Source organism: Vanessa atalanta, chromosome 18 (genome assembly GCF_905147765.1).
Source record: "Vanessa atalanta chromosome 18, ilVanAtal1.2, whole genome shotgun sequence".
Lineage (NCBI taxonomy): Eukaryota > Metazoa > Arthropoda > Insecta > Lepidoptera > Nymphalidae > Vanessa > Vanessa atalanta.
The window spans coordinates 7319234-7338383 of NC_061888.1; the positions used below are offsets into that span (position 1 = coordinate 7319234).

The 19150-nt window shown below is 30.2% G+C and overlaps 1 protein-coding gene across 5 annotated transcripts in view; it reads left to right on the forward strand.

The window, feature by feature from the left end:
- The window catches only part of LOC125071051 (hypoxia-inducible factor 1-alpha), an 89433-nt gene that overhangs the window by 50050 nt on the left and 20233 nt on the right, over window positions 1-19150 (forward strand). For all 5 annotated transcript variants that reach the window (XM_047681112.1, XM_047681113.1, XM_047681110.1 and 2 more), the window contains exon 7: window positions 10660-10804. In XM_047681112.1, coding sequence (XP_047537068.1) covers window positions 10660-10804 — 145 coding nt within the window. The remainder of the gene's footprint in view (window positions 1-10659; window positions 10805-19150) is intronic.

Here is a 19150-nt window from a genome sequence, read left to right on the forward strand (position 1 = left end):
TAATAACCATAAGTCACTACAGACAAAAAAATACAATTAGAAGAAAAATTAAAAAGCTTAGTTCTAATTTTTGCTGGTGCCTGTGGTTGTCTGGTGGGTGTGACCAGGTCTCTCTTCTCACGGCTGATATCTACAACAGTTTTTAATTAATTTCTTTATTAATAGAAGTAACTATTAACGAAAACATAGTGCTTGTGTTGACTCTATGCAAAGAAGAAAAAAAAAAGATTTAATACTATGCGTAACGACAAAAACTTAAATATTACCTAGTGATATGTTTATATCCCTATTTAATATTGTAGCTTTACTATCTTCAGAAGATATATCTTCCGAGAAAACTTAATCATTGCTGAAACTTATAAAACACGTTTATTTTCTTGAAATTATAAAATAATTATCAAAGGTATTCGATAGACTTATTTTTGGAATTGCAATGTACATGTATTTTTTATGTTTACGCAAGTTAGTTTAATTTATCCTATATAGATGTTATATCATAAGCAATTCGATAAATATAAAACAGCGATGGGTCACGGTCAAGGCCATTTAAACGTACGATATGGTATGACCGCTGGTCGGTTCGTTGAAATTATATTCTGTGATTTTATACGTCCCATATGTTCGTCTTCTAACTACATCTAAACATGTTTTTTTTATTTAATTAGTAACGTTTGACATAATCAAAGTGTTTAGTTTATGCGTATGAATGTCTATTGTTATGAAATGTAGTCTAAATGTAGGTACATAGAAAATGCTATCGAGTGCTCTAAATCATAATGTCGTCACCGTGACGAAATCGTTAAAAGATAACTAGATTATCTTAAAATGTCATTTGTAGCGTATCACGTGCGTAGCAGCTGATTTCATAGAGTAGTAATGTCATTGTCGGAACGTCTAAATAAAACTAGTGTGACGGCCGAATATCTAGGAATCCGGCTAACTTGCCAAATTTTCTTTTATCGCACGAAAAAATGTTAGTTATAACTCATAATATAAATCCAATTTATAAGGGAGTTCCTCAAAGTATCCCGAATCTGGCTGAAGAAACATTTTTAGATAGAACTTTTATTGTTCGGTAAATATTTAATATGGTCTGTTTATTTTGGAGGAAAAACTCGCCTTCTACGACAAAAATTCTGTCAAGAACATCGAGTTCAAATATTTGTTCGTGGTTAGTATTATTTACTCTTGCCCGAAGCTACTTCAATCGGTAATTTTAGGACCAGATTCCCGCCACGCAGTCTCAATTTATATAGATGTTTCCAACACTATTACGTAATCGCATTTTATTATATTTCCATTTAATTAAATATGCATAATAAGTCATTGAAAAAAAAGACAACTAAACAATATCGAATTATAAGCAATTAAAAATTGAATAGTATATTCATCGCCGAGATATGTTATTTATTTATTCACAGCCCTACCGAAACCCTCCGCTCGTATAATGTTATTCACAAATTTTCATGCATACATCACGTGTTGAATGTATTTTTTCTCCGTCTACCTTGAACTTGAACGTAAAATAACATAATATAAATAGATTATCATATGTTATACAATCGCAAACATTCGTATATTTGCCGTCGTCCCGAACTTTCCACACTCGCGTTTTAAATAATCTATTTTTATCGTTGAATTGAACATTACGATTAAACAGTTTTTAGATAACTGTAAATTCATAAACGATAGTTTTACGATATTATCTATATGTATATTATTTTCGATAACGTATCAAATACTATTCATATATTAATAGGTAAGTATAATATATAAATTTTTGTACTTATATTCAGGGATATTGAAAAAGTAGCCTAGGCCCTTGGGGCTCAAGCTTGCTTCATACCAAATTTTATCATCTTGTTTGGTCGTGGAAGAGTAATGAATGCAGTAGATATGCACGAAAATAGGTCGCATTTCACAAATAATTAATATCTGCAAATACATATTATGTTCCTCCTTTATGACGTAAGATATACTAGTATTATTCGTTTTTCTATTGGTCGGCTTAGAGGATCGTCAACGATAGAGTTAATTAATGTTGACGGGTTTTTTTTTTGTAGAGAATTTCTCAGTAACACCCCGGTGTAAGGAAGCAGCAAAAATTTGTTTATATTTTTAAAATTAATATTACCTATAAGTAAAGCGCTACATAAACAATGACCTATTTTATCGTAATTAGTGATGCAAAATAATTTATATGTAGGTGTACACTTCTTTTACAAATCATTAGGTAAATGTACATTTCAACTTTAATCAGAAGTGATTCTACTGTAAGAGCGAATCAGCGAGTCTTGTTTGTTATTTGAAATAAATAGAATGCCAGCGGTGGGACTACATTATATTGCGGAAATGAACGTTTCCGCTTATCCGTAAGATCTCATCGCTTAGAACGAATTCCATTCAATATCACGTTGGCGTATTGCGTGTTCCCTTTAATAAAACGTGTTTTGAAGTACATGTAATATTACTTGGTGGCAGGGCTGCTGTACAAGCTCGTCTGCATAATCACCATCCCTTCATCAGATATTCTACGGCCAAATAGCAATACTTAGTATACATGTGTTACGGTTTTAAGAGTGAGAAAGACAGTGTGACATGAGGTACAAGGAACATAATATCTTTGTTCCCAAGGTTGATGGCGCAATGATGATCTAAGGAATTATTTTCAAATCAGTGTGATATTAATACAATACCATTCGAGTTACAAAATTATATGAGGAAACCTACTAAAATGAGTTTTAAATTAATAAACTTTCATGTTGTTATTGAATGTAGTACGTCGTGTAGTAAATTAACAACATTAATTTTATTATTTTATATTCTTGTGAATTAAAAACTTACAACGTTGTTTTTTTTGTATAATTACTAAAGATTTTTTACAATGTACACACACTGGCGTATACAGTAACAATTAACGAGTCAGCTTATTAAAAACAAACCTTAAAATTACCATTTTTCAAAGTAATATTTCAATACAGTTCAATTTACTTAATCGTATAAACAATTGAATTCATTACGCATTGATTTCATTGTTATAATACCTTCTGTGATTGCGCCACGTAATAAAAGGAGAATATATGTAAACAGGTGCGTTTGTAAACATCGTTCAAAAAAATAGGTACGTTACAATCTAGAAACTCATGAAGTGCTAGTTCAATATATCATGGTCGATTTATAGCTGCTATCTTTACTGGTTATAAAAAGTACATTTATAACGAGATTAAAAATTTGGCAACTAAGCGTGTTTTGTCGATATACATAAACGTGTAACATTATAGTCATATCTCGATATTGGAATTTTAAACAGAAATATTACAATTTTTTGGTAACTATTTAAGCTATTACAACAAACATATCAGTGAATTTATCATTGAGATTGATCATATTTAATTCTATCTTATCATTAACGTATGCATGTAATAGTTATACAATAATTGGTGACTGAAGATATGCTATATCTAGCTATGGATTTTTGATTAACTATCCGTTTAATAAGTTCCAACGGATTTTATTCACGTGGAGTGAATTTGTTGAAAAAATTACTTGCATTGCATTATTATCATAAAACCGAAGTGGTATTTGAGTCATGGATTACACAAATAGCATTAGTACACGTTGAAGTGGACTGCGCATCCTAAGTCTCTACACATAAATATTCGAATATATAATATCATATTAAATATCACATCTAAGGAGCCGACTATAAAACGATTAATATTCGATACAGCAGTTATAAGAGATAGATGACACCCAAATGGTGATATTAATATAGTTATTATTTTTTTCTCCTATTGTATTTGAATAGGATCCGAAGGAATAAAATACGTGCCCATTCGTAAGGCCAACGCATTATCCACATTCCGACCTCAATAGGGTTATTCAAATCAACCTGAACCTTTTTCTAAGCTGCCACGTCGTCCTCGAAAAAAATCGTTAATTTAATTTTGTACGTTTTTTAATTTTATATGATCGCCAATACGATTGTCGTTAAAATAATGTTTTAGTATCTAAAATATATTAGTGGTTTTAATTTAAAAAATATTTTTATAGATGTATTATGTATGTTTATTAATTAAAGTAGTGGTTAAGAGCAATGCAAAATATTGCACATAGAGAATTTGATCCAGCCTTTGTATTTATGTCATTCATTTCCTTTCATTTCCTTTTCGAATAAAATAAAGAGTTATAGTAATAACATTTATATACAGTATTTAAATCATAAATTTAAATATATTGAGATTTATTACGCAGCCCTAGAAAGTCTCTCATCTCAGAAGTTCGTAGCTGGAATTTCAATTCGTCTAAATGCTAAATGTTCCACAATAAACTGTGAGATGAGAGCCCTTGTAAAACCTTGAGCTAAAAATATCGAAAACCAACGAAAGTACGGAAGAAGATTGCTTACTGTATTTGTATGTATTTTTATATATTATGTTTTAATTTACATGACGAAGAATAGTTGCTTAAAATAATTCATGACAGTAACATTTTACGTGTAATATAAATTAAATCATAACCTCAAGTGTAGTCAACGAGGAAAACAATTTGTTTTGTTTTTAAACTAGTTATTAATAATAATGTTATATTTAAGCTTTGGCGAATATTAGAAGTCATTAAAAATAGATGTCATGGAAAAAATGTCACTCAAACATAGGTATAGAGAGCATATTTGTATGGGCTGGTTAATTATGAGTGACTGGGTCAATATTAACGGTTATAAGAAGCGGGTACGACCTCAATTCTTACATAAGCTGGGGTAACAGTTGTAAACATGTAGTACAAATAAAAAAAAAACATTTGATACTTATTTTACAAATAAAGCAATGTTTTCAAGTATTGTCGAGATAAATAATATAATAATAATTCAAATTATCATAGATATTAATAACTATTGTTACTGAGCCGACATATACGGCAAACAACTTAATTTTCATCGTTGGTCTCATTAAAATAATTCTTATAATAATATGAATCAATTATAATATATTAAAACTATTCGTTTCTTCTTGTTATGGTCTATTATATTAATATTAGAGGGTACGACACGTCGCCAGTTGCTATGTTGACAATAACATGATACTAGCAAAGATAACAAGCGGCCAGTTTTACGATCATTCAATTATTTGCTATCAGCGCGGCGACTTTATGATGCTGGATTCGACCAGATTTTTCTTGTTGCTTACAATATTCATAATCACTCGTTCTTTTGTATTGTTGGACCTCCATTCTTGTTATAATTCTATTTCGCGTTTATGCGTAACTAAGGATCATTTTATAGAAGCTTACAACTGAAATTTCCGATGCTCTAGGATTTTCTAGGAATTTCAAGAATCTCGCTGTATTCTGAAACATATATTCAATTCTTCTAGAAGTGTCGTGTCGTGTTGACGTAACATATTCTCTAGAACATATCATACTACAACCAAGTGCGGCGTGACAACGCAAGTATCATTGTTGAGGAAAAATTAAGTCAACATTGATTCTCTTAACTTAAATTTGCGATAAATATACTTTTTTAATATATATATATTTTTTAAATGTTATTACTTAGTTGAATATACAATACGATTACATTAAGAAAACCCAAATTCGCCTGTTTCATTAAAATTTAATTCAACCGCGAGTAGGTATTTAGCATAATCCATTTGTGTTTTTTAGCAAATGTAGGGATTTTTTTCTCCTATATATTTTGGTAATCTTCTTAATAACATTCACAAACGATTTCTAAGTGTAATAATGAAAATTAGAAATGATTTTCTCTAAATTACAAATTTATTTACCCAATTTGTTGTAAAATGTCTCAACAATCAGGAAAGGAGCATTTATCGTTTAGCTGAATGTCTCGGCTTGATTCATTAGCATCCAAAAAGTGCCTACAGCGAAATTTATTTGTTTTACATAATTTGAATGTCTCGAGTATAACCGTAAAATTGTTGATAGCGGCATAATAATGATTGAAGTTACTTTATTTCACGGCACTTTCATAATATTTGAATTAAAAGAGGATCATTTAATTCACGTTAATAATAGCCGAATCGATAATTAAAATCATATTTACCCTAAATTGTCTATAAAAGCGAAGCTGCCTCCGATTCGATATCTAGATTCTACGGTAAACTAATTACAAGCATTTTATAATGTATATAATAATATATATAAATTAATGATCATATGCTAATCTAATATAACAATTAATAAAATATAACAAAATATATCCAGATGTTCGTATCTCTGGATAATTTTAATACAGAGTTATTTTCGCGACTTTAATAAACTACAAGAATTTGACCTAATTCTTGTAGCTACTTCTATTGCGATCACAGTATTTACCGTTAATAAACATTTTGGCTCATTATATCATAAAACAAATGAGCGAAAATGCTTAATAATTAAATGATATATGTGTACGTTAAATTTTATTGTATTAATATTAACATGTACCAATATTTTGGAAGCGACAAATCGTTCTTACAATTGAATATTTGATAATATCAGTAAACACAGAGTAATTCAAGGATATTGTAATATTAATATTATAATAGTACTAGAGTACTAGAAATATGAATTAAATGTTTTTTTGAAAATTTATCCGTCGTAAATTTTCACACTGATTACAGAAATACGTGTTTTACTACGTATCTGATTAACAATATACCTATTTAAGGTGATTTATGGTGCAATGAAGACAATCTTGGCTTCTATCGTTTTATTACATACAATAAAATAACATATATATAAATAAATATTACGTGTGAAACGATTTCATTACGATCATTTAAAATGCATCGAACATATAAATGTTTAAGTCACTTACTAATTCTAATACTCATCCCATTTGAATTATTGTAATCCAATTTTGAAAAATACTTCAAGCATAATCACTTTTTATTTATAATACGTAGTATTTAATTAATACTAGCGAAAAGTCTGGAAGTAAAATTCACATCATAACCAATAGATTAACCTTGGATTCTATGAAGTTATGTCCCTTTTGCCTATAATTACGTAGGCTTACTTACCCTTCACAACAATACTAAGTACTGCTTTCTAGCGGTAGAATGAATGGTACAAGTAAATAACTAAACTGCAAATTACAACCATCAAGTAAATTACATTCATAATCGCGATTCAAAAAGCAGCCGTATTTACAGTGTATTCGAGGTACGGAAATAGTTGTTTAATGTAATACCGAATTTAGAACACCGTGGCCATGACATTGTATTCATGAGAACAAGCTATTTTAAAACTAGATCGTCTCAACTCTTAATTCGATAATAGTCTATATTTATAAGCAACTAAGGACGGTTTTTATTTAAAACGTTTTTTTTAAGTGTCTTCTTAAGAATATTTAATACGACAAAGTACGACTTTTTAGAGCCGAGATGGCCCAGTGGTTAGAACGCGTGCATCTTAACCGATGATTTCGGGTTCAAACCCAGGCAGGCACCACTGAAATTTCATGTGCTTAATTTGTGTTTATAATTCATCTCGTGCTCGGCGGTGAAGGAAAACATCGTGAGGAAACCTGCATGTGTCTAATTTCAACGAAATTCAGCCACATGTGTATTCCGCCAACCCGCATTGGAGCAGCGTGGTGGAATATGCTCCAAACCTTCTCCTCAAAGGGAGAGGAGGCCTTTATCCCAGCAGTGGGACATTTACGGGCTGCTTATGTAAGTACGACTTTAACTAATGAAGATGCAAGTTTAAAAATGCAGTTAAACCATACTTATTCTTAAACATCTTAAAAGCAAATATGAAATAATATCATCTTGGGCCATATATATATATATTTATTATGTATGCGTAGATATAAGATATATGTAAGTCAAACTTTGGTTATGGAACATAGCTATGATATGATCAAGACGTGTTAATACTTTTATAGTGACAGTATTATCATTTGAAATAAAAATAGTACTTGAGTTTTATCTCAGAATTACCTGTAAGTGAATTTTTATTTGCCGACATTGTCAATAGATATTTATGTTTTATATATCAGCGTGTGATACACTTTTAACCAATCACTTAACTAATTTATCAGCAAAAAATTATTTCATCTCATTCTTATACGTGTGTTGAAAAAGGATAGCAAGTAGTTTAGTGTCTATCAAAAGGCTTAGCTAAGAGATTATGTACATCAAAATTGGCACATCTGTCATTAAAGTTTGAGTTTCTTATTACCTACTAATTTTTATGTTTTGTTACTTGTCATAGCTATTATTGATTTTATCTGTTTGATTTAAATAACATCGGCTACTACAGTAAAATTCATATGAAGATTTTATCAAATTTGTTTATTAACTTTAACATGGTTGTAGGGCTTTGTGCAAAGCCGTCTTGGTAGGTACCATCCACTCATCAGATATTCTGCCGCCAAGCAGCAATACTTGGTATTGTTGTGTTCCGGTTAGAAGGGTGAGCGAGACAGTGTAACTATAGGCACAAGGCAATCATCTTGGTACCCAAAGTTGGTGGCGCATTGGCGCAAGGGATAGTTAATGCTTCTAACAGCGCCAATGCCTATAGGCGGCGGTGACCACTTAACATCAGGTGGCCCATTTACCTCTCCGCCTACCTATTACATAAAAAAATAATAATAATATAGGAATAAAATATTTCCATTACTCGAATGCTTGATATTTTAACACTATGCAATACTCTATTCTTAGAGCATCAGTTGTTTTCATACACTCAACAGAAATGTATTCGTACAGGTCGATGGCATTGAATAAATATAAATTCACTTGCCTTCATTTAAACTTTCAATATATATCTAACGTGCATGTATAGCGAATTATATCCAATCCATTGTTGACAACGTATATATTTATAAGTAACTATTTTAGTGGTGTATTAAAGGGAACCTATACCTGTCTATTTAATTCATGTAAGCATACGAAATGAAGTTCGAATGTTAACCCAAATTATTTGGTAGCGTGCCAGCTGAGCGAGCTGAGCTGAACTTAGCAACATCGCGCGTAAAATAAACAAGTGGATAAATTATATTCAGCTTTTATCGTGGTTTTTTTTTTCATCGTGATAATGCAATATCAACTTCGAAAGTGAACAACCAAAATACTTTTGGAATGAAACACAAAATACAGTTTATAATTAGATCACCTACACTTTCTTTGTAACAAAAATGTTCCTTATGACTTAGCCTTAAAGTACAGTTTAGTAATTGAATTAGTATAAACATAGTTATATTTTCGTGTAAATAATATACCAAACAATTACAGGGTCCATTAAGAAAACAGTTGCTACCAGCATGAAATTTCTTTTCGCTTTTCGAAACCTTTATATTTTACGCGATAATGTTCTTTCAACTCTGTAGTAAGTCGTGAAAGCCTTCTATAAAGATGTCATTGCACTTTGAATGAAGGAAACCGATGACCACTTAACCTAATTTGATTGCCTTCATATTGTTGCCAGAACTACTATAACTGTAGTCACGCGACTTCGCGACAAATAAGACGACAATGACTTAATCTATTGACGTGATAAGCTTGATAATTGAGAATCTATTCCCATTTCGGAGGAAATTGTTACGAAATTTAAAAGTATAATTTTCAATTTAAAAGAAATACATTTATTTATTATTTTATTGTCATTCGGCTGCTCCTAGTCAAGATGAAGTAATCAATAATCATTGAATATATTTTTTTCTCATATAAAACTAGTTATTCCTTACCGATTATTGTATGTATGTAATTAAATAAGCATTATGCAATACATTCCTTAGTATTTATGAATGTTTTGATGTAACAGCTGATTCCACATTATTAATTAGCATTTAAGTTATGAAAAGTCAACTATTTTGAATGCGATAGTTTTTGTAGACTTGAATTATTCTTAAAACTTTTCGAACTATCTGAATTATTTAAAATTCTCAGACGGTAAGACCCTTAACTACGAAAACTAACCAAGTACTTGGAAATTTCGAAACAGCTACTGTAGACGAGTGTGTTTAATTAAAACTTGGATGTTTAGAAAATGCTCTCTGGGGCTTATTTTCTTAAAATAAGTATACCATACTCTATGAATAAACATATGTTTATTTATAAAAAAAATACTTGATACAATAGTCATTCATAGAATCGTACGAGAGAAGTTTACGGGCTTATCCGTTATACAATAAATTATAGATATAACTTAAAATTGTCGTACATTTTTTATAAGGGATTAAATAGTGATGTATAAGGCGATTATATTTTTCCAATAAAAACATTTTAAAACCCTAATATATTTTGTAGACTGAGGCAAAAGTGGGCAGTGGCACGTTGTTGGCCTCGTGAACCAGAAATTTTCACCTATAGATTTTTCTTACGATTACACAAAAAGACTCTTTTGATTGAGTTGAGAAAAATCCTCATCGTCAACTCCTATTCAAATCATTCTAATAATAAATCTGATTGTTCCGATAATAACTCGTGGGTCTATTCAATATTATATTTCTGACGTTTTTGACGTTCAATCGAACTCGATCTAATCTAATTCTTTCAAGTTTTATGTGACTAGTTTAACTTATTTAAAATTACAGTAGCTTTCACGTCCATACTATTTGTTTCATAAATATATGAATCTCTAGGTGTTATGGTGTATTTTGATGACGATTGATGAAGAACATGTAATTATTTTTCAATTTATTTTCAGTGTTCTCGAAGGGACAATGCGAGACAAGCCAATATCGTTTTCTCGCAAAATCTGGCGGTTTCGCCTGGGTCCAGACACAGGCCACTGTGATCACCGATAAACAACAGAAGCCGATCAGCGTGATTTGCGTCAATTACGTCATCAGGTAGGTCTAGATTTAAGACGGAATTTAGTGAAAAGTTTTAGTTGAAATTTTTAGTGTATTTTGCAGCTTTCATTTCCAGGATTCAATAAAATATATAAAATATTTATTACAATATAAACATTAGTGGACGGTAAGTGCCTCTTTTCTTTTTATTATTCATTAAACATGGTCTACATTTGATAAGAATCGTTATCGGAATTTAGAAATACGTAACCTTCTCTTTAATACCTTAATACTATTAACGTCTTATCTTGATTAGACACTCCTAACAACTTCGCTGAGAGCAGTTTAATCAACTTTATTACATAACTGCCATTTGACCAGTGGAATGTGAATTATTACCTGAAATGCGTTGGACCGGCTATTGTCACATTTTTATTATGGCGTATCATTTTCTTTAATCGTTAAACGAAATCGACACTAAACTTAGACGATGTGTCTTATTCATTACGTGCATTATATTGGTTTTTTTAAAGGAGCTATATAAAAATTACATACAAATAGTAATTAAATTGTATACAATAAAAGTACTTCACCAACGCTCGCGTGCTTGAATTGAATTAGTATAATGAAATACAGTCAATAAAAATGTAATGAAGGTAGATGAAAAGAATACTTCAGTAGACAAAATTAAAGGGTGCGCGAAACTGCCAATCAGTGCGTTACTAGGTGCAACTCTGCCAAAACCGGTTGAAACCAGAATTTAACAAATAAAAAGTAAAGCGATATAATAATAATATTATATGTATAATAAATCATAAAATACGTGCTTATCGTAAATAGTTAAAGATAATTTTACCAAGCATATATTAGGTGTGTGTATAGTTTTATCACACGAAGCTTAGACGTAGTTAATACCCTTGATATGAAATACTCTTAGTCATAAATTTATACCAGATCTTGTTTTATGAGTCTGCTCATATAAGCGAAAATTGAGGCAGCTCTGGCAAGTCTATACTAGAATAAAAAAAATACTGTCGGAGAAAATGCACTTTTTTTGTTGTCTGAATTGATATCTGCACAACTGGTGATATCGTAAAATCCGAGATCCCAGTGACAATAAAGTAAGGTACAATGTAATCCTTTGATCGTTCGCCGCGGCTTCTTATGTAACAATTTGCCCTACGGCCGGTCATTGGAGTTATTCGGGTCCGCCACTAAGCCCTTTCGCCCCTTTTTATTACTTTCATCTCGTACAATCGCTAGCTTATTTTTTTTGTAACAGTTATTTTTAATTAAACAATTGTTGTTGTATAAATTAATACGACACCTAGTAACTATTTATCAATCTAACACTGAATTATTGAGAAATAAATTAATCTGAATCTGAAAATTAAAATATCTCTAAGCAAATGACGTGTCCACTCTTGCAAAGACACTTAGAACATTCTTAGTTTATTTTAGTCCATCTTCCATTTTCAACAATTTTCCCTAACGTCAGAAGTGGTCACTAACAATGTTTATTTGAAATCTTGTCAGGAGCGTCACTCGGCCATCTAGTTGAATCGTATCACATTGTTGGCACATTTAACGTGTTACGATATACAATGTAGGAGTAAAATAAATTCACCCAAGTTATAAAGTAAGCTTATTTTTCGTATTCTGACAGCGCGTTTTATGTCTTCATTGTAAAATTTTGAAACTGCTAACAATAGAATATTTATAAGCGCTGAAAGGATACTGATTTTTGTATAAGAAAATTTAACAAATCTGGTTTGCCCGGGATTTCGTTAATGTTTTATTTTATATCTTGGGTACGGAATACGTTTTTAATACAGTTAAAAATGAGCCATGAACAAATCGGTAATCTAATTTAATATGCATAGGCATGTAATAACATTAAAAAAAAACATTGAATCGTTACTAAACTAAAGATATTTGGTAATGCTTTTTACCTACGGTCTCTTTAAAGTCATATTATTCCAGATAAATAAAGTAAGAAAAATAATAATATTATTATTTTTAAAATAGACTAATAAAATATTTTTTCGCAAATAATAGTAAAAAATGTGCACGAAGCAGTTTATTCTTGTGGACGAACTCGAACAATCGGTTAGTTGTTTATGCAATAAACAGAAAAAAAAAGTCATACAATAAAATTATAAAGATTGTTACGTCAATTCTTTGATTGCTCATTGGTGCATTTTTACTGTATAATATTGAATTAAATGTAATTTTTGATCTTAAATCTAGATAATTGAATTGTATGGTTATTGATTGACGATAACTTTTCAAATTTAAACAAAATGATTATAGTAATTATTATTAAAAAAATAAACTGAAGTAATTTTTTTTTATTCTGCTCAACCGCTGAAACTAAATAGATGGACAGCGTAATATAAAAAAATGGGCATCCAGGGAATTCAATTAAAAAGGGGTCCCGGATCTTAAATATTACATTTAGCAGAACTCTGTTTATTTTTATGTTATTTTCGCCACATTTTTCGTGCTTCATAGTGACGTTGACATTTCATTATATCTTTACGATGTCGTTCGTTTGTTATGGCTTTATCTCCCGGCTTCCATACGACGAAGACAAAAAAGTATTTTCGTGAAGTTATTATTGCTTGAATAAAAAGTTATTTTTCTTTTAATGATTTGATTTTAAAAGTTTCATTTTCCATGTTTAGATGTGGTTGTCTATTGTCATTGTCCTTATTTTGGAAGTAAAAAATAATGATATTCATATGAGAAAATGTTTTTTCACATAAAACAACAAAAATCAGAATTACTAGTAAACACAGCTATTTTATACAATCGTTAACTCACGAAAATCGTTATTAACTAACCCAAAAGGACCCAGTATCGGTTTTATGGCCTATACTTACCATACTGCTTGTAGACTCGTTTTTGAAGGTCACGAATATAAAATCAATTGACATTTGCTACTTGAATATAAGAAATATTTTATATTTTCTACCTAACATTTTTTTAGTAGGCATAGAAAATTAATATCAACTTTAATTTGATTATTTTAAAAATGCTTGGAAGACGCCTTGTAAATCCATACTAAAATATTGTCAGAATATTTAATTTTATTAACGTGAACTTGGTTCCTTAAAAATTTGCTATCAAAATCTTTAAATATTTGACGAAATTTCTCATGTAAGCTGTGACGCTATCTCGGCGAAATAGCGCAATGATATTAAACGGATAAATTCATCATTATCTATTGATGAATAAATTAACTAATTCAATCCACGAGATATGAATTACTAGCTACACTAGATCCTACTAACTACGAACATAACTACGACAACTACGTAGTACGTAGAAACTACGACATATATATATATATATATATATTTAAAAAAAAAGCCCCTGAGTTCTTTTTCTAGATACTTAGACGACTCAAATAATATAGTTTATAATTATATAATATCGCCAATATCACAAGATGAGTAAAAACAAAAAAATACAATATCCAATATATTTACATTGAATTGACGCCATATCATCGGTCGAGATCTTGATTAACCTATGGTATTCATAATGGATTCGTTAAAAAATGGCGTTTTGAATGACGTTCAAGTTGTTATCGGAACTTGAAAGTAAAATTGAAGTGGTTTAAGGATTAATGATGAAGGTATTAATCAAGTAGATTTAATGATACAGCAGCAGATTGCTTGGTGGTAGGGCTTTGTGCAAGGTTGGTAGTGAATTAGCGACTATAAAATAGAGGAATGATTTATATTTCTTACGGCGTCAGTGTCTATGGACAGTGTTGACACCCATCAGCATCATTTATTAGTAGTAGTATTTTAAATATTGAAAAAGAGTAACTACTAATTCTCTTGCCCGTTTTTCTAGATAGAATCTACATTCCGAACCGGTGGTAGCTTCACTTAATATAGTTCGTGAAATGACGATTCAAAAGTGCTTGTAAAAGCCTACTTGAATAAAGTATATTTAGATTTTTGTTAACTCTTGTGGAATATGCAAATCCATTGTTGATTTATCTAGTCATTATAGGAGGCCTTAAATACATTATAAACTCATAACGTTTGAATCGTAAATAAATAAAACAAGTGAGACATTCACTTATATAGTGTAACATGTTCTTCTATCAGTACAATAGTAATTTCTACTTCCATTCGAAATAATAAATCTCTTTCATTGCTTCCTTTGCTCTGGTAATTTGGCGTCGCGTTCCGACTGAAGTTCAAGGCTACCTTTATTAGGTTATGTTATGTCTATACGTATAATACGTCTTGTTGTTTTGGAAGCAAATATATTTGGTTTTTTTTTTATTGTTTTGTACTGTGATATTCGGTATTTAGTACATAAATTGATATTTAATATCTTTCGTTTTAAAATAGAATCTGTTATATTTTTTTCCTTTGTTTTTGATTGCAATAAATATGTTTATTATAATAAATTCCTCTTTGAATTGTGTTTTTACTGTGACGTATATGTTATACGTTTCTGAGATTTATAAAACATACTTAGTTGTTTCCAAGTATATTAGCGTAATTAATTAATAGTTTTTTTATAAAATACATAAAACTTATCTTTAAAAACTTATTAGCTAAATATTTATTAGATAAGAAGTCTTAAATATACTACAAAAAACATAATCAAAGAAATCCTACGTATATAAAACTTTAGTTTGTAACCAGTATAATAATAATTTTAAATAAATAAAAATATCTTAGTAGGTTCCTTCTATTGAACAATTTATTACCTTCTTAAATAATGTGTATTAAATCAATCCTTAAACCATTTTCCTGTTTTCAAAATCGTTTGTTCCTTTAATAAAATAACATATTGCCTGTTAATTTGGTCTCAAGAAATTACGCATATTATTATATCCTCATATGTGGTTTTAGTTCCCATAGGAAACAGTAACTGGTCGCAAACAAAACCAGTAGCCAGTTCCCTCACATTGTTCATTGTAGATTTAATTTATCAGCCGACAGTTTAATGACTTCACAAACTAATTCCGGTTTATTTAGCAAGAAACGATTCGAACGAGCTTGCTTGCTTACGGATGATAGAATTGTCTACGACACGTAATTCGGGAGCTAAAAATATTTCAAATCAAATTATAATTGTTCGAGTGGGCTACCTACTTCATCGTTACTCAAAAATATCGATTACCTGATATACAATAAGAATTCATCTAATATATTAACTAAATAATAGACATTAAGATATCGAGATTTTTTTAATTTAATCGATTATTAATTTTTTTATAAAACAATTATTAGTATCGATATAGGCAATACGTTTCACGTTTGTGTTCTGCGGTAAATTTTGAGTTTTACAGAATACCTCTACTTCGACTTTTTACTAATCTTTATGAACACATAAATGCCCAATACTTCCAAATCTGTATACAACAGTTCGAAAAGAACTTTTGTATATAGTAAGTTCAAAGCAATATGCGTTGAACTTACTATATCTTTTATGATGGGTTGACGGAAAATTTATCTTATCTTTGTTGACTGTCGATAATAATTAATGCATAATGCCACCAGATGCCTCTAAAGCCATGGGTTATCTCGGGTGTGGCGGTTGCTATGCATAGTACAGTAAATCAATTAGCTTTATCAATATGTTTATGCTAGCAAGGTTGTGTGAATTGTTATTAATTATTCTATTAATTATTTTCACCAGATGCAAATATATCGCTAGAGTATTGAAGCTATACATGTTTAATACTTTAGGTTGTGTTTATCACCTTAAGTATTTAATGTTATAGTATATGTATTTACATACCTGATAAATTGTTATCTAAAATAAATTTAATTGCATTCATTTAATCGAATATCATTTACTTGATCTTGTAAAATACGTATAAATGATGTTAAAATAGTCTGAGTAGTTGGGCTTTGTGCGAGCTCGTACCACTTACTCATCGGATATTCTACCGCCAAACAGCAATACTTAATATTGTTGTATTCCGGTTTAAAGTGTAAGTAAGACGCTGTAACTATAGGCCTAACATCTTAGGTCCCAGGGTTAGTGGCGTAATGGTGTAGGGAATAGTTATTATTTCTTACAACGTCTATGGATGGTGGTAACAACTTACCATCGGGAATCCGTTAAAAAATCCTTCTAATGTATGTTTAAAACAATGTAATTAAAATGTTTACTTCATAAAATTTTAATGATTACTACTTTAAGCGATAGTAAAATTTAAAAGCCTTTAAGTAATATTAAAATATGTACATAATATATATCTAAAGTCGTCGTCATGTGACATACCAATGGGAAATGTTTATTAATGATACCACGGTTATATTAATGATTCCAATGATTAATGATGTAAGCCCAAGTGGGCTCTTATGGGCTACGATTCTGTCTGATAATTTTGTTTCTATTCATCAATTTAACCCCCCGTGTATCGTTATAAATTGGTACTTCCTATGATATTACTACTTTTAATAGACATTATCTTACAAGATGTATCCGAGAGAGATAGAACTAAAAGGATAGAGACAGAACACATTTGTATTGGAAAATGTTCCTATGGTATAAAACGTAATCCGATATACAATAACAATAGTTTAATCAAGTTTAGTTAAACAAAATGTAAAATAATTTTCAAATATGAACCATATGAACTAATTGCCTGTGACAAATCAGGAAAAAGTAAAATCGTAATACATTTAATTTTCCATCACGTTTTTTCGTATTCCGTAATCGTTCGTTTCAAGGAGATACCGATCTCAAAAGAGTTTATAAACTGCCCATCCGGAGGCTAAAAGCGAATTGCCATGCTTAGTTTAAAGCCAGTTATAATGGAATTACGAACTCATCCTACCCAGTTTATTTGGGCCGAAGTTAGTTCTGTTGTTTTCAAATTATCCGAACCTAAAGCCGTCTTCAACGTTGTATTTTAAGCCTGTACATTCGGTATTTTATTATAAGTTATTTATCTTTGTCATTTCCTTCCGTTGTTCATGAATATGTCTTTTTAATTGAAACTATTTTGAAAATAACTTGTCAAGGACTTCCATATTTAGAAGATCAGATGTCCCTTGCGACTGTTCTAGTAGACTCTTCCAGCAGACATTTTAATATTGGTTGGGTCTTGCTAACGTATATCGTTAATCTAGATCATTATATCTAATGTCGATTATTTTAAATGCGTACTATATACTATTTATGTCTAAAAAGAACAGGTTTTAATACTCATAATAATACAATGAATACATTGAATGTATATAAGTAACATATTATGCGCAATGCCAATTAAATTATTCGTGACTCACGGGTACTTACGCTGAAACTTGAACGATATCTTATTTTAAACCTCCTTAATATCTTCTACAAAGTGTATTATTGTAAATGTATGAATAATATTTAACTACGAAAAGAATTTTTTTATAATAAAACTCTGATTTGGGCGTACAATTATATATAACTCGTATAATATAGTTCCTTAGTTCCAAGGAAACGCCTTCGTATTCCAATAAAACAAACATTACGATACCTATTAATCGTTGTATGAGAGAGATATTAATCTTAACTCCTATGATAACGACATTTTCAGACAAAAACTCAATACTTTTTCTTTTTTTTTTAAAGTGTTGTTACTTTTTTTTTTTTTTTGTTATATCTTCTTCCTTTATTCAATGGTATTATTATATGTAAATGCCTGTAATAGTAATGTGCCTCAGTAGTACTAGCCTACTTTTATCGCAATTTTTTCTTATTTTGTTAATATTGCTATAATAAATAAATAAAAGGAATTTCAGAATTATCACAAATTATTTGTCAGTAGGAAAATAACTTGTAGCGTATCAAGTTTCATTTGTCTTAATTAAAAATTTAAATTTCTCAGAATACTAAGTCATGTCGATTGTTCTAGGTAATGAATTTCATACAATTGGCAATGTCAAACTTATATACGTGACAATTACGTTACCGTCGCAAACGTTATTTATAAAATAAAAATTATTATTAATTGATTGTAAATATTTTTACGTTTCAAACCCTTAACGTGTTAATACTTAATACTTCATATTGTGGTTTTGCGGTGAGGTATCTAGTCACTGTGGATTACCTACATACTCGTTAATGGGCTGCTTGATATTACCAGGAAACTTGAAAGCTATTATCAATCGAGAAGAACATCTTTAAACTGATCCATGCTATATTTATCAATAAAAATATTGGTAGATTTTTTCTAAGTCGTTCTACGTCGTCTTATACTATTTTTTTTATTGCATTGGTTGGCGGACGATGGTAAGTGGTCACCACGGCCCATAGACAAAGGCGCTGTAAGAAATATTAACCATTCCTTACATCACCTATGCGCCACCAACCATGGGAACTAAGATTTTATGTCCCTTGTGCCTGTGATTACACTGGCTCACTCATCCTTGTAACCGGATT